The sequence below is a fragment of the Nothoprocta perdicaria genome, unplaced genomic scaffold (genome assembly GCF_003342845.1).
Source record: "Nothoprocta perdicaria isolate Ctin4 unplaced genomic scaffold, notPer1 scaffold_54, whole genome shotgun sequence".
NCBI classification, from domain to species: domain Eukaryota; kingdom Metazoa; phylum Chordata; class Aves; order Tinamiformes; family Tinamidae; genus Nothoprocta; species Nothoprocta perdicaria.
In genome coordinates, this window is record NW_020455799.1 from 2,630,827 (window position 1) to 2,644,618 (window position 13,792).

At 42.9% G+C, this 13,792-nt stretch overlaps 1 protein-coding gene across 2 annotated transcripts in view; it reads right to left on the bottom strand.

The window, feature by feature from the left end:
* Positions 1–5,620: 5,620 nt before the first annotated feature.
* Positions 5,621–13,792, bottom strand: part of SMYD2 (SET and MYND domain containing 2) — a 22,876-nt gene continuing 14,704 nt past the window's right edge. The window contains exons 6-11 of one of the 2 annotated variants that reach the window (XM_026048421.1): positions 13,553–13,655; positions 11,137–11,247; positions 10,240–10,360; positions 9,356–9,530; positions 8,010–8,118; positions 5,621–5,953 (exon numbers count right to left, since the gene is read on the bottom strand). In XM_026048421.1, the coding sequence (XP_025904206.1) occupies positions 5,873–5,953; positions 8,010–8,118; positions 9,356–9,530; positions 10,240–10,360; positions 11,137–11,247; positions 13,553–13,655 (700 nt within the window). In that variant the 3' untranslated portion in view covers positions 5,621–5,872. The remainder of the gene's footprint in view (positions 5,954–8,009; positions 8,119–9,355; positions 9,531–10,239; positions 10,361–11,136; positions 11,248–13,552; positions 13,656–13,792) is intronic. The other variant, XM_026048420.1, reaches the window with a different exon arrangement.

A 13,792-nucleotide genomic window follows, 5' to 3' on the forward strand; every position in this document is an offset into this window, starting at 1 on the left:
CCATCTGGTTGGTTTATCAGCCACTCCTGGTTTGGTATCTTCCTAGTTTTCTGTCTACCTACTATGAAAACGCAGATCATAATCCAGCAAGTCTGCAAGGCAGTTGTTGTTTAAGAGAATCAGAAATACTGTGCTTATTTCTGCTGCTGCTTTTCTGAAAGTCCCTTCYTCTTTGGCAGCAAAATTCAAGATTGTTGTTCTAAATGTGTGTCAATGCATAAAGGCCTGTGGCCTACACGCAACCTCAGMTTCAGTAGAATCACTAAAGGGACCTATACATCTCCCTTTCCCTAAAATCTGAGTTTAATCTCCCTTTCAATACTTGAATGCTTCTCAAAATGCCTTTAAGACTCCACTGTGGTTTTGCTTGGCACCATGCAGTACAGGCCTAATGATACAAGAAGAAATCTCGTGGAAACTGCTAGCTACCAGCGAGTGTTTATGAGTTATATAGCTATGATGTCTTGACCATGCTCTTTTTAAGGATCACCTGAGTTTTCAGTCAGCTTCAGTTTTGTCTCTAATTTCTTCTGCCCATGCCAACATATCTCTTGTTAAATTAGCAGCAACCATTTAAAGTCTTTTCAGCAGCATCTGCATGATAATTGCACAGAAATGCTTTATATCTGGGAAACAAGCCAAGGAATAAACCTTAAAGCAAAGTGTATTAAATTAGTTATCTCATTATAGCTTTTTGAATAATTTCCTAATGATGAATTAAGTTTGAACTCAGAGCTGTCAAGTCCCATTGCTCCAATTGGAATTGAGAGGTAGAAAATCAGAAGGGAAAATAATCTGTTCCCGTGTCTTACTTTTCAGCTATTTTTGGTTGAAATGCATGCTAGTATTTCCACAGTAAGCAGAGAAAAGGTTATTTCATAAAAGAAAGTAAATAGCTGTGTTTAAAAGGAAGAAAATTAGGCAAATGTCTTTTATGCAAAGGCACATCATAGATGTCTTAGAAAAATATTAATTACAGAATGGCACCAAAAAGGCTTTCCAAATTAAGTCAGTGCCTATTAATGAGGCAAATAAATGGCCACATAGTAAACAATCATTTCCAATTAACTCCTAACATGGCTGGTATGGTAGATAGAGGCCGATGTGACTCATTTTCCCCTTTTATTTGGAAAGAATGGTAATTTAAAACTTTTTCCTTTCATCTGACTTCAATGTATTTTTCCTGCTAGATTTTATCTTGACTAGATCTGCTAATATCACAGGGGATCTGGGCGAGTGCAGGTCTTCAGAGCTTCCTTTCCACCTCAGCTTGCAGCCACACTGGAGCACGCCTCTGTTTTTGTGATTGAAATGTGATACAGTTTTGCAGGGGGAAAAACTGAACCTTCTTCTAACTTTGAACCTGCTGTAGTTTTATCAGACCGAAATTGCTTGGGCAGTATTTCCTAACCTTTAGGGAGTGACAGGAAAATGCATTTTGTATCCAGTTTCATTAGTCATAGCAGGAATGAGAGCGGGAGACTTAAAGAAGCAGGACTGCTTAATTTCTGTCCCACAAACTGAACTACAGTGTTTGGACAGAAAAGGAGGACAGTTTAGAGCTGCGCTTTGTGGCTTGCACACTTCCTARCATCAAAGCGTGGCCATGGGGCGGTTGCCAGACACTGTTCATCCCTTTGGAGTAGAGATGGAATTGAAAAGTCTTACAAAAATGCAGCAGTTCTCTGGGAATGGAGCTGCATCTCTCAGGAGTTGATGAAACAAGAGGGTTCTCCAGGGCTTGCCCAGTTGTTCTCTGGCACATTTAGCCTATTTTCCTTCATTTCCTTTGCAACAGAGAACTTGGAATGGTTGGATGAGCCTGACTTAGGGGTCCCTTATGTTTATTTTTCTTTTCATGCACTTTTTAATGTGTATTTAATGTTGCCATTTAACAGCATACCAGTGGTGGTATTAAGATTGCTGGCACCCAAGCTTTGGTTAACGTTCGTAGTTTATGGTCTGAGCATTTCATGATTACCGCTCTGGATTCAGGGAGGGGATTGATGACTGCCGGGTTTTGACGCTGCTCAGTGCCATAGATGTCCTGTTTTGTCCTCCACGTGCTGCGATGGAGAATGGGAGAGCTCGGCCCAGAATGCTCCGCTTTATGGGCAATGCCTTTTCCCTAAAATAGTGTTTCAGCTGACAGTGTGAGACACCAGGGCGAATTTATTCAACCTATTGCTAACGCAGTCATTGTAAAACAGTCTAYTGAAGTACGTTTCTGTTCCATTTACTTAAATCAGCCACCTCAACTACAAACATTAAATATGTGCATGTTTTCAAGAGGTTTTTTAAATTATTCCTTTTCTGCAAACAGCCAAATATGCAAATAGTGAAACAGTTTGGAAGTGAATGCGTGGCAATCAGTGCTTCAATGGAGAAGGTCATCTTAAGCTAATAATTGAATTTTAGTTTTTGACTCAGGCCTTGCTATGTCATTATAGCCCCTACAGGTGACCCCAAAGCAAACGCTGCTGCGGGTGCAGCGGGCAGAACGGCTGCGCTGGATTCGGGGTGAGCGACCGCAGAGCGTTCGCAGCAGGGGCCTTCCCCAGGGCGCCCTGCGATGGGGCTGAGGGCTGAACTCACCCTTGGYGGCCTCGCTGAGCGTTTGTGACTGTTGTGCTCGAGACGGGCAATGCTGCTCTAGCATCTCGGCACCGTCACTGAGAGGCTGCAATAAAATTCGGCCACCGTCTGTTGGGGAAAGCAAGCTTTGCGTCTGGAGAACCAGGGTGGCTCCCATTTCATGCAACRGAGGATGCCTGATATTGGAGGTGCAAATAGCCAAATCTCATCTGACAAGCACTGCTTAAAACCGTTATTTGTCCCGTAGTCTATAAAAGCAGATATAAACCTGCTAACGTATAACCACAGGCGTGGGCAAGATTGAGTGTGGATTTTGATGCCAACATGTGAACGGGTCCCCTGTCAAAGTCCTGAAAGCGACAGTCTCCCGTTTGTTCTCAGCCTTGCCTACAGGGCTTTTCCTGTAGAATCCGGTGCAGTTCTTGCATTTAGTGAGAGGAGGACGTTACACCTGCAGCATCTGGTAACCCTGACTTGCAGGGATGTGAAGGTCTGCAGTTTGAGACAGGGCTGTTGGGCAAAGAGGAAGTGGAGCTTTTGGCCACAGACAACCTCCTGTTAAATGGTGAAACAAAACACTAGTGCATGAGTCAAAAAAAAAATAGCCTTTATATTTATTTTTAAAGTAAAAAAAAAATATTTTTGTTAACATAATATGCTCTGAAAGCAGTGAAGTTCCCTGGTTCCTCCCAGCCATTTCTCAGCATGCTGCTTCAGTGTTTCAAGGTCTTGATGCCCGGKGTTTGTGTGGACCCTTATTGAGAGCTTCCCACGTGCTGCTGTTCCAGGACGTTGCCCTTTCCCTGAACAATCCCTGYACTATTTAACAGTAGTAGAAAACTAATACTTCCGCAGAGCCCTGAAGCGAGTCTAGTGTTGAGTGGTTTGTTCTTCTAAATACTTCAGTAGCAGTCTTGCCTGATACACAAATAAGAGCAAATGAGAATGGTTTCCTACAAAACACTTCCTTGACATCCTATCTCTGATAAGGGCTTGTTGATACTGTTAAGAGATATATCCAGCTCCAGCATATTGCATTCAGCCCCTTGAGCATCGTGCCTGGCAGTCAGTGATCTAGGGGCTTTCTGAGGTGTTTAATTCATCATTCATCATGTTTAATTAAAYGCTGATGGATCAATCTTCCATGAATTGCCTAATTTCTTTTAAACCCATTTATTCTTCTGGCCTTCACAACATCCTGTGTTAGTGGGTTGCACAACTTAATTAGATGTTATATGAACAAGGGCTTCTTGTGCATGGTATTTTCTTGCTGCTACTCAATAGTTTTTAAAAGAAAGTATATTCTTACTGCCAAAAACACAGCTAGCAGTATGATTATCCCGTTGAGATTGCTCCTTATGGAAAACAGTTTTCCTCCTTAGTAAAGTACCTTTGGTTATTTTACCAAGGAAAAAAAGTTTACACATGCAGATGACTGTACTGCTCCCACATATAACTGTGTGGGACATGTTAAAGGAAATAACATGTTTAAGTTAGTTTTAYACCGCTGGGTTTTACTGTCCTGTTTTACTTCAGTATTTTGATGATTCCTGTTGTATTTGCTCTGTGCCTCTGTACSTGACAGTTTAGTGCAGAACAGTGATTTAACCATCTCCCCCTCTCCCTGTACGTGTGCRGTTTGCAGACAAGTGAGACATCACTTACATGCTCTTCTTTTTCCCCACTCCCTCCTATCCGGGCTGAACAGCCCAGCTGTTTTATACTATTGAAAGTCTTTAAAAAAATCTATGCATGCTATTTTATATTCTAATGTATTATTCATATCAGTACATAAGCTTATGCTTGTCAGTTTTATCCTGTGTATAGAACTGATTACTTTTGACAGTATTTTTGCACTGTTTCTCTTCTTTCTCTTTTTATAAAGTTCTATTCATCGTTAATTGACTGCAGTAATTTTTTTACCTCTTTCACTGCCTTTGTGTAAATAGTTCCTTATATGCCTTTTCAAACATGAGAATGTCTTCAGTCACTAAGTTGTTTTTGTTTTTTTTTTGGCAAGACTGTCCTTCATTATTCACAATATACAATAAAACTTTTTTTTTTTTCAAGGAAGGCCATGCTTATGTTATTTCCTTTGTGAATTTAAGGTTTTACATTTGCAGTGCTCTCCCTTCTGAGAGTTTCCCTTGCCAGAGTCACACGGAATTTCAAAGAACCTCCTGTAAACAGCAATCCGGCTTTATAGGGGCAAGACTCACACTGGTGCTCTCCCTGGCCCAGTATCATTTTTGGAAGCGGAACAGGTCCAGAGCCAAGCATTCCCTTTTCTAAGAGCTGTGGTATTCTCCTGGAAAAGAGGCTGTTTGCCAAGATAAATTTTGACAAAAATTGTCAAGTATAATACATTCCTTCTCAGGGAATCATTTAATCCACCACCACTTGCTAGAGCAGTAGAAGCTTTCAGGAAGTGTCCAGCCCTCCTTCTGTAGCAATTTTAGTTTCAGAGCAGTGCTTACAAGAAAGAACTTGATAAAAACATTGATAGAACAACCCAACACTTGCCTAAGCCCATGCATAGAAAAAAGCCAAGGTTCTCTCTAGATTCTTCCTCCCTGAACAAGTTCCTCAGTTAACAGTAACTGCTACCAAACTAACAGGTTTAGGCCAGTGCTGAAATCCACTTGGTCCAACTTGCACAAGGGGCCTCTGCACAAGCAGAGGGTTTATGCCCTGGGCAATTCTTCAGGTAGGTGCTGACATTCCCTGTTCAGGGCACACAGAGATGAACCCTCACCTGCCWGAAACAGTGATGGGGCTGCCCATTAACCAGCAGAAGGAAAGGAGGCGGCTCTCTTGCACAGTGCAAGAATTCCTCACCGAAGCTGATACCTAAAACAAAAACAAAACCCTACAGCTTTTGCTAATAATTAGCCAGAACAAATAAAAAGATACTGGGAGAAAGGAGATGTCGCAAAACCATTGCATTCATGCCAATAACCACAAGAGGGGTCAGACCACTTTTTATTTACTTTACACAAATAAGATAGATACACATTGTAAGTCATAAAGTTAGTCATTTTTTTTTTGCACATGATCTGTCAAAATGCGTACCCCTTCTGAAACCATGATGTTTCCTTTAAAAGGCAATCAGAGAGCTGTAGAAGCAAGAAACATTTTTCAAGGCCTAAGTGTGTTTGTCATTCCAATTATAGGACAGACATGTGTTCATACGGTACCACTTTTCAAAGCACTCCTGAAGATTTCCGTAACAAGGCTTTTTAAATAAAGGTTTGAAGGATTGCATAGATTCAAAGGCTCAGTGGTCCTCTAATTCCTGTTTGATCTCTGAAATGTATGGATGATCTTTCCCGTGTGCTACTTCCATGATAGCAATTGCCTATGAAAAGAAAAAAAAATATTCACACAATTGATTCATATATAACACCAGGCTATAAATACTCTCTTCAGAGGTTTGAAACAGTCTGACACCTCTAGCTACTTTTTGTCCCCTTGTAGTCATAAACCCAGTAGGAAATAAAATGAATTTCAAAACTAAGTAATAAAGGTTTTTACATTCATAGAATACACCTTTCATCTTAAAGGATCCCAAAGCACCTTTCAAAATGACATTCCTGACAAAACTACTTTGAATGCAATCAGCTCTAGGACAGAAAACTTGCAAGCGGGGTGGGGAATATTCCGGCAGAGGACATAACCAGTATCAGATAGAGAGCTCTGTTCCTACCCATTTATCCCTCAGCTCTCAGGCTGATGAGAGGAGCTATTRCAAAAGTTACTTTAAGAGGTTTCAGACCTGAGTGTACAAACCCTTCACCTCTTCTTCCCCAGGAGCTACCTGTGCTTTAAGGAGGAAGCGACCGCTGGTGTAACCACTGCAGGGAACGCGAGAGCTCATGAGACGCCTGCGCATCCCTGCTCCGGCCTCCCTGCCGTGTTAGCCAGGGACAGCCCTGCTCCCGGCAGTGCATCCCACACGCCTGCAGCTTCCTGCCAATATCCACAGCGCATCACAGAGGGGGTTTTGCAGGCAAGTTTTCCACTTGAGAAAAGCAGAGCAGTGGCCTCAAACAGATGTAAGGAAGCAGCACAGATGGAACCCAAAGCAGTGAATTAGCCATATGCCTGAGGACACCTCAGCGCTCTGGYCTTCAAGGAAGTGAGGAGCTGCAGCAGCCTCGTGGTGAGGCCATTCGGTTGCTGGGCTCCTCTCAGGAAGAGGTAACCACCTCTGCTGGGAGCGCAGCAGGAGCCCGCTCTGAGCAGCGGCTCCGTTCCCCCTGCCCCTGTCCTGCCCCACAGGGACAGGGCGGCTTTCGGCACCAGCTCCTTGCTAACCAACAAGGACAAGAGTTCTGTTTTCTGCCGCATCCCAAACATCAAGCACTGGGATAACTCTGGGCAGGTCCTGGAGGCAGCTTTTGGGAATGAGTCACTGGAGATGTTTGTGTTCAGAAGCTAACTTATGCCAACAAATCTACCTCCTGCTCCCCTCCACCTCCCCATCCCACGTTCTTACTGGCACAAATCCCAGGTTCAGTCAAAACTTTGACACTAAAGAGAAGGGGAAAAGCTATGCTATTTTTAAACAAAGTATTAGTTACATTTTAGAGCCTGTATTTTAAACAGTATCTTTCATGACGGCTGGATGGGTCTTATTGCTGCCTAAAAATTGCCAGCATCAGAAAAGGAAAAATATCACGACATTCCAGACCAAGTCATTAAACACTACAGTAGTCGGTGCCGTTTAAGAAAYTAAAATCAAATTCTGTCCAACAACAACAGGGGAAGAAAATCGTGGAGCACATTCAGACTAATAAAGCAAGAACAAAACCCAAAGCATAAAGAGATRACTAACAAAGAGTGGCAAAGAAAAAAGTAAACCCAAATGCTGTCTCTGGCAGTGTCAGCATTACCATAGGCATTGAATTCTCTTCAGCTATTTAAAAATCAATTGGTTCCAGAACACATAACCACGAAAAGCATGCCTGGTTAAACTTGGATATAGAAATCCGAGACACCCATGAAACACTATGTGCCTTTTATAAAAGCCAAAAGTCTTTTTTTTTTTTTTTTTTTTTTTTTTTTTGCTGTCCTTATCTAGCAAGGAGAAGTTTTAAGAGTTCTGCTTCATTTACGCTAGCACAGCCTTAGCACAGTGAAGAATCTCAGACAGAAGCAACATAGCCATAATACTCCTTCCAAATGCTGCAGGAGAAACTCACTGGGGACAGACAAGACTCTCTCTGTGAGAACACCAACCTACACGGCATCTTTAGAAAGAAAATATCAAACTGRAGCCAAAACTCCAGTAATCAAATATATTAACACACGATGCGCTATCCACCAAGCCAGGTTTACTGACGGAGAAGCACTTGGTGCTTCAAGGGCTCCGTTTTTTAACGGGTGCTACAAAGGAGGAAAGCAGGCAGTACCCTCTTGAGGGCCTTCACTCCAGCCGTCCTGTTCTCCAGCGCCATGTACAGCCTTCCTAATTTCAGCCACATGGAGGCAACGTTCAGCGAGTAGGAAGGATAATGTTTACTGCAAAAGAGAGAGAGACACATCCAGCTTTTGGGAACCTGCACGTGCCCAGCCCTGTCCCCTCCCGAGGGGCCCTTGCTGCTCCTRCCCCTGCAGGGCTCATCCCCTCCGCCCTGGCTGCCTGGAGCGGGCGCCCGGCGTTTCTGTCACGGGGATGCCTGTCAAGGGGGAATTCAACCGAAACTGCCATATGCCTTTGAACAGCTGTCCATGGCAAGGACTTTCTGTCACTAGTTTTCACCCAGCCCCCTAGGGAAAGAAACTGCACTGCCTCCGGTTTTCGGAGCCTCCTACACCTGCCGAAGCAGCTCTGCTTATCCCGCAACGCTCAGGCTTTAATGGGAAGCAGGAGAGCACACACGCTGGCCTGTCCTTGCAGCACAGCGACCCGTCAGAGCCCGCTTCAGCAGGGCTGACCTGGAATGCCAGGCTGGGAGCCAGAGGCACTGGGCAAGGCCCAGCAATGGTAAATAGCCCCGAGCTCCCCAGGGGAATGTGCTGGCACGTTYTCCCCCGTGCTGCTTGCTGCCAAGCAATCTGTGACTTCACGCTGGCATCCGCTCCAAGGGGGAGCGTTGCTTGCACCTCCCCTCACCCTGTCTGGAGAGAAAGTCATGTCTCGAGAGGAGAATCTGCTTGGGAGACTCGCAGCACGCTCGGGTACAGCGAGTAACCACACGACTGCTACTTTCCAGGCACCCATGGCAGAAACACCAACAGGGAATGCTAATTCCTCTGTGGAGGCTGAGTGCTGCCTTGCCCCATGTGAGGGCTCCAGCCCGTGTGCTCAGCATGCCACAAGCTCCGGGACAGGGGAGATCAAGGGCGTGGGGGCACCAAACCTAGCCTGTGTGTGCAGGAGCTGCGCTCAGCTCCAGCTCCCTCTGCTGCTCGGCCTCTGCCCTGGGCAGGGCTCTGCTTCCCTGCAATCATTAGGAAAACTATTAGGAGAATATTAAAAATAGTGCTTCTCTAGCTACTCCGAGCCCTCACAATGTGTATGATGGRATAAGCTTGAGAGCTCAAGGCAAGAACCTCAGAGTCTTCTTTTGCTACCTGTTGGATGACACAATCTGATGGTAATAAAAATCCACTCCAGCATTTAAATATTCCCTTTTGAATAGTGACATCATGGACAGCAAGTTTCTGCAATACATAACCAAGGAAGTGATCTCTGCCCAGACATGTCTTAGTTATTTGCATTACTGAATTACAGCAGTAAAAGTCTTACACTTACCTATATGGTTTGATAATTTTTTGCCCATAACGCAGTGCACCTTCCCAGTCCTGCATGTAAAGACAGACACCCATGGCTTGGTACATCATGTGYAACATGTAAACATTACTGTCTTCAAATATGACACCCATCTTTTCCAGGCTAAGCTCACAAATCTCCAGTAATTCAGTAGGAGGTGTGAAGAAGTCAAGGAATGCAATAAACGGATGGTCTCTGCTTAAACAGCTATGTGGTACTGCCAAAGAAGAACTGCCTCATACTCARAATGCTCTTCAAAAGTCCTCTTCTCTCAAATGGCATCAATACTTCCACGCTACAACAACCCCAGGGCTATGGTATTGTTCCACAAACCTATCTTTCAGATTAAAAGAAAAAAAAAATGGCCCTGAGTTGCTGCTGGTCCAACAAGGGCAGAAGAAGGGGAGCACATGCAGTGGGTAGAATCAGGCATGAGGGAGCCTCATGGTGTAGCCCTGACGCGGTGAATCTTGCATTTTTTCCTGCATTGCACCACTGTTACAACAGGCAGGATTGTGATCATGAGCTGTTGCCACAGCCTTGTATGCAGGCTTTCAAAAAAAGGTAGTATTGCAGCACCCAAACACACACCCATGTTCCTACTTGTCTTAGCTTGTCCTGGGAAGACAGCAATTAGTCTTACTGATAAAAAATTGAGCAGAAAGGAACAAACCCTGGGTCTCACAATCCCACAAAATGGCAGTGCTAAATTGCCACTCATCCCTCCAGATACAAAGGGGACGGAGATATTTTCCCAGTTCTAAGGGTGGTAACACTTCACCTGCAGGTACTTTTGACACAAGTCACCAGGTAAGATTTTTAGGTTACACAGCAAGCTACTGGAGTCAGGGTGAGACAAAGGATATATTTGTAGTGTTTGGCTCTCCTGAATTCTTCAATCACGTTCCTGGCATATTTGATCATGTCCCATACTGCTTCTGGTGATGGGGGTTCATCCAGCTTACGGATTTCCAGTTTTTCTTTATCCTAAAGAAAACACATGCTAAAATGTCATAAAGTTATAAATGGAGGTTCCAGGTCCTACATAAAGATGTTCCTGTTGCACAAAGTTAAGAGACTTAGTTGGGAATTTCAGGCTTAAAGACTCTTCTAACAACACACCTGCAATTTTTTTCTGAAGCCTTGGCTGGAATTCCTAAAATCCTCTGCACCTTCCTGTTCATTCGCCATTCTCTAGCTTCACGAATCCCTTGCTCTTGGAGGGTTAAAAGTTTCCCACTTTTGGGAAGTTTTACTGCTTCCAGGAGACCAGGGATTAAAATAAATTTCATGTCAAGACTAGGGAAAACAAATACATACACAAACACCAATGATACCTCAGGAGAAAATGGTAAGATATTAAAACCAGAATAATATCATTCATGCCTAAAGACAAAAGACCATTTCTATACATTTATTTATTATGCACTGACTTTCTGCTGGACAGCTCCATTTACTGTTATCTTTCTATCTAACTTACTACTTCACGAAGAGTCGGCTGCAATCTGGAAACAATCTTTACTGCTTAAGCCTCAATTTGTTAATAGATTTCAAGGCAACTGCCGGGAAAACCCAGGATATTTCCTGATGTGTCATGATTACAGTGGAAAAAAAYGTGTAACAGAAAGTCTTCTATACAGAAAAACAAAATCAAAACCCTACTAGTTTTTTTCCTCCCCMCACACACAAATTAGCTAAACCAGATAGAATGTTGCATCTAAAGATCTATATAAATACCTTGACCTTTAGGGGGAAAAAATTACCTTTTCTTTTGTTATGCACTCCCTGCAATCACAATTAAAGAAGTAAGAGTCTCTTAACCGCTCATTTCTATCTTCCGTGGGATACAGGAGGTCAATATAGCTGGTAAAAACCTAGGCGAGGAAGGAAAATCACAGCAGTCAATGAAAATCCGTGTAAACATACAGATTTATCACAACAAGTTGTGAGAAATTTATATTCAGAATAATCAAGTCACCTCATGTGCTTCATAAACTAGTGAACCCCTACAGCCACATCACCTGCCTCTTCCCACCCGCTCCAAAGCTCTCGGCAGCACCGGGAGCTGCCGTTCGTGAACGCAGCCTGACAGCGGAGTGTTTCCATTGCCATTAATTACAGAATTTCCCTCAAATACTGCCCTGGCTTAAACCCAGGCCAGCCAGATTCAGGTGTAGATAACAAAACATCACAGCATAAATCTCAGGCTCCTGTCAGACTACAAAGTGGTGCCTAGATTTTTAGACGATAATGATTTCAGGTATCCAGCCTTGGATAAATTACAGCAGCCTATTTTTTTCAAAGTTTTTCTTAAATTTTTCTTTTTGAAAATCCACAAAAATTGGAGCAACAGCAGTCACCAGTGGCTTTAGAAACTTTAAGACATGAGCTTTAGATCTCTGCAAAGAAAAGAGGTCTAGTGCTCCAATTCCAGGAGAATGGATACCTAAGAGAATGATTTACTTCAGTGGCAATATTTTTAAGCAAAGAAAACTTGCTTTGATCATTCCAAAGGGCTTTTTCATACACTATTTTTAAGCTTTCTTCTACTTCAAAAATCCTCAAAAAGGAACACCTGCAATTATCTTTTATGAAGAAAAATGCCAGACATGAAACTGAGCTGCCCATTTTGTAGAGTAAAAACAAAGCAAAAAAAAAAAAAAACCCAACAATTTTAACAGCATTTCCTCATCTACAGTCAGCTGATAYGGTTTACTCAGTCTTCATGTTTTTTAAAATAAAGTATATGTATTTGCATGCAAGTTATTCACATGCTTCTTCTGCAGCCTCATATTTTAGCCTACATTCCTCTCCTCTCTTCCTTGTTTCCAAAGTTTGCAAAATGCAGAAACTGCATTTACAGCAGACACTTTAAATCTCTTCTGCTGCAATGGCTATGCTGAACCTGAGGAGGGAGACACAGGCCACAAGACTGTACAGAGTAAACTCTATAATTTATAGGATTCTTAAAAGCTACTGCACAAAAACAACACGATTCTGTAAAACAGACCTTCTAAGCCACAATTTAATCAGAAGAAAATCTCAAGTAAGGCAGTATTCATCATTTGTACCTCCTGCAATAAATGCCACCCAAAATGCTGAAAGGATCTGCAGGACTCCACAATAAAATTCTGAAGCAGAAATTAAGTCCTTGTTCATCAACCCAATGCATTTGCAGTGACTACCCATGTCAGAATCAGATAAAACTATTAAACTGAATAAGAAGCTGCTCCCCCCAGTCTTTCACCCTTTGCTCCTGCAAGCAAACCCTCTTTATTCAAACAGCGAGCATCTGCAACCCCTGGAAAACAATCCCCCTTCCAACTTCACCAGAAATGAATGGGAATTATCGAAATTAACTTTGAACTTAAACTTTWTCAGTGTTAATCCGGTCTGTTAAATCAGCATTAATAAATGGACCACAATGAAATTCTACTCAAATTCCACCCCAAAGAGGATGCAGGTTCTATGCAGACACATACAGATGCAAACAGCTGAGCACGCTCCCCAGCTCTGCCTTTTAAAGACAAAAAGAAGCCCTACCTTCCTCAAACTCCTTGCCAAATTCCACACTTGTTTGAGAAAGAATAGGGCTCTGCTGCTACCCTGAACCTATTTTGCTGAATTTTATCCACTGCTGTTCAGATTTCCTCCACCTAAATACACACCCTTGTTCTTCTGTCACTTCACAGACAAACCTTGCTGAGGTGATATGACTGAGCTTCACATTTTGTGGATGCCCTGTCCAAACAAAAGCTAGAGGATTTATCTGCACCCATTTACTTTGTTTATTCTGGCTCCCATTTCATTACCCTACTGTTATACTGGGAATTATTATAGCAGTAATAATTTCCTTTGATCTTGGAAATTCAAAGCTCCAGCCAAACATCAGTAAACTAACCTTCATTTTACAGATGGGTAAACTGAGAAACTAGGCCTAACAGATACACGGTGACTGCTGCTCTTCCCTGCTTTAACACACAGCCAGGACATCATCTTCTAGAAGCATAAAATTTCCTAGACCCAACTTTTCCCAAAGCAAGAGGAAACAAGATATCCTTCCCCATCGAGATTAAAATTATCATCCAGCTGGAATGAGGCCTGRGAAGTGGTGTGGACCCCACTCCTAGGCTGGGAGCATACACAGCACTGCAGTGCATTCAAGCACAGTGCATTTACCTCTTCTCCAGGCTCAATCTCTTTAACAGCTCTGACTTCAGCCAAGGTTCCTCTGTAAGTTACAATCACATTTGGGCAACAGCTATGGTTCATCAGTGCAACACTGTAAAAAGAATGAAAACAAAACAAGAAAAAAAAAAACAAAAGAAAAAAGAGAAAAGAAGCAAGGGGAAACAAGTGGGGAAAAAAAAAAGGTAATGGGGAAAAAAGAAAGGAAAAAAGAAAGGAAAAAAGAAAGGA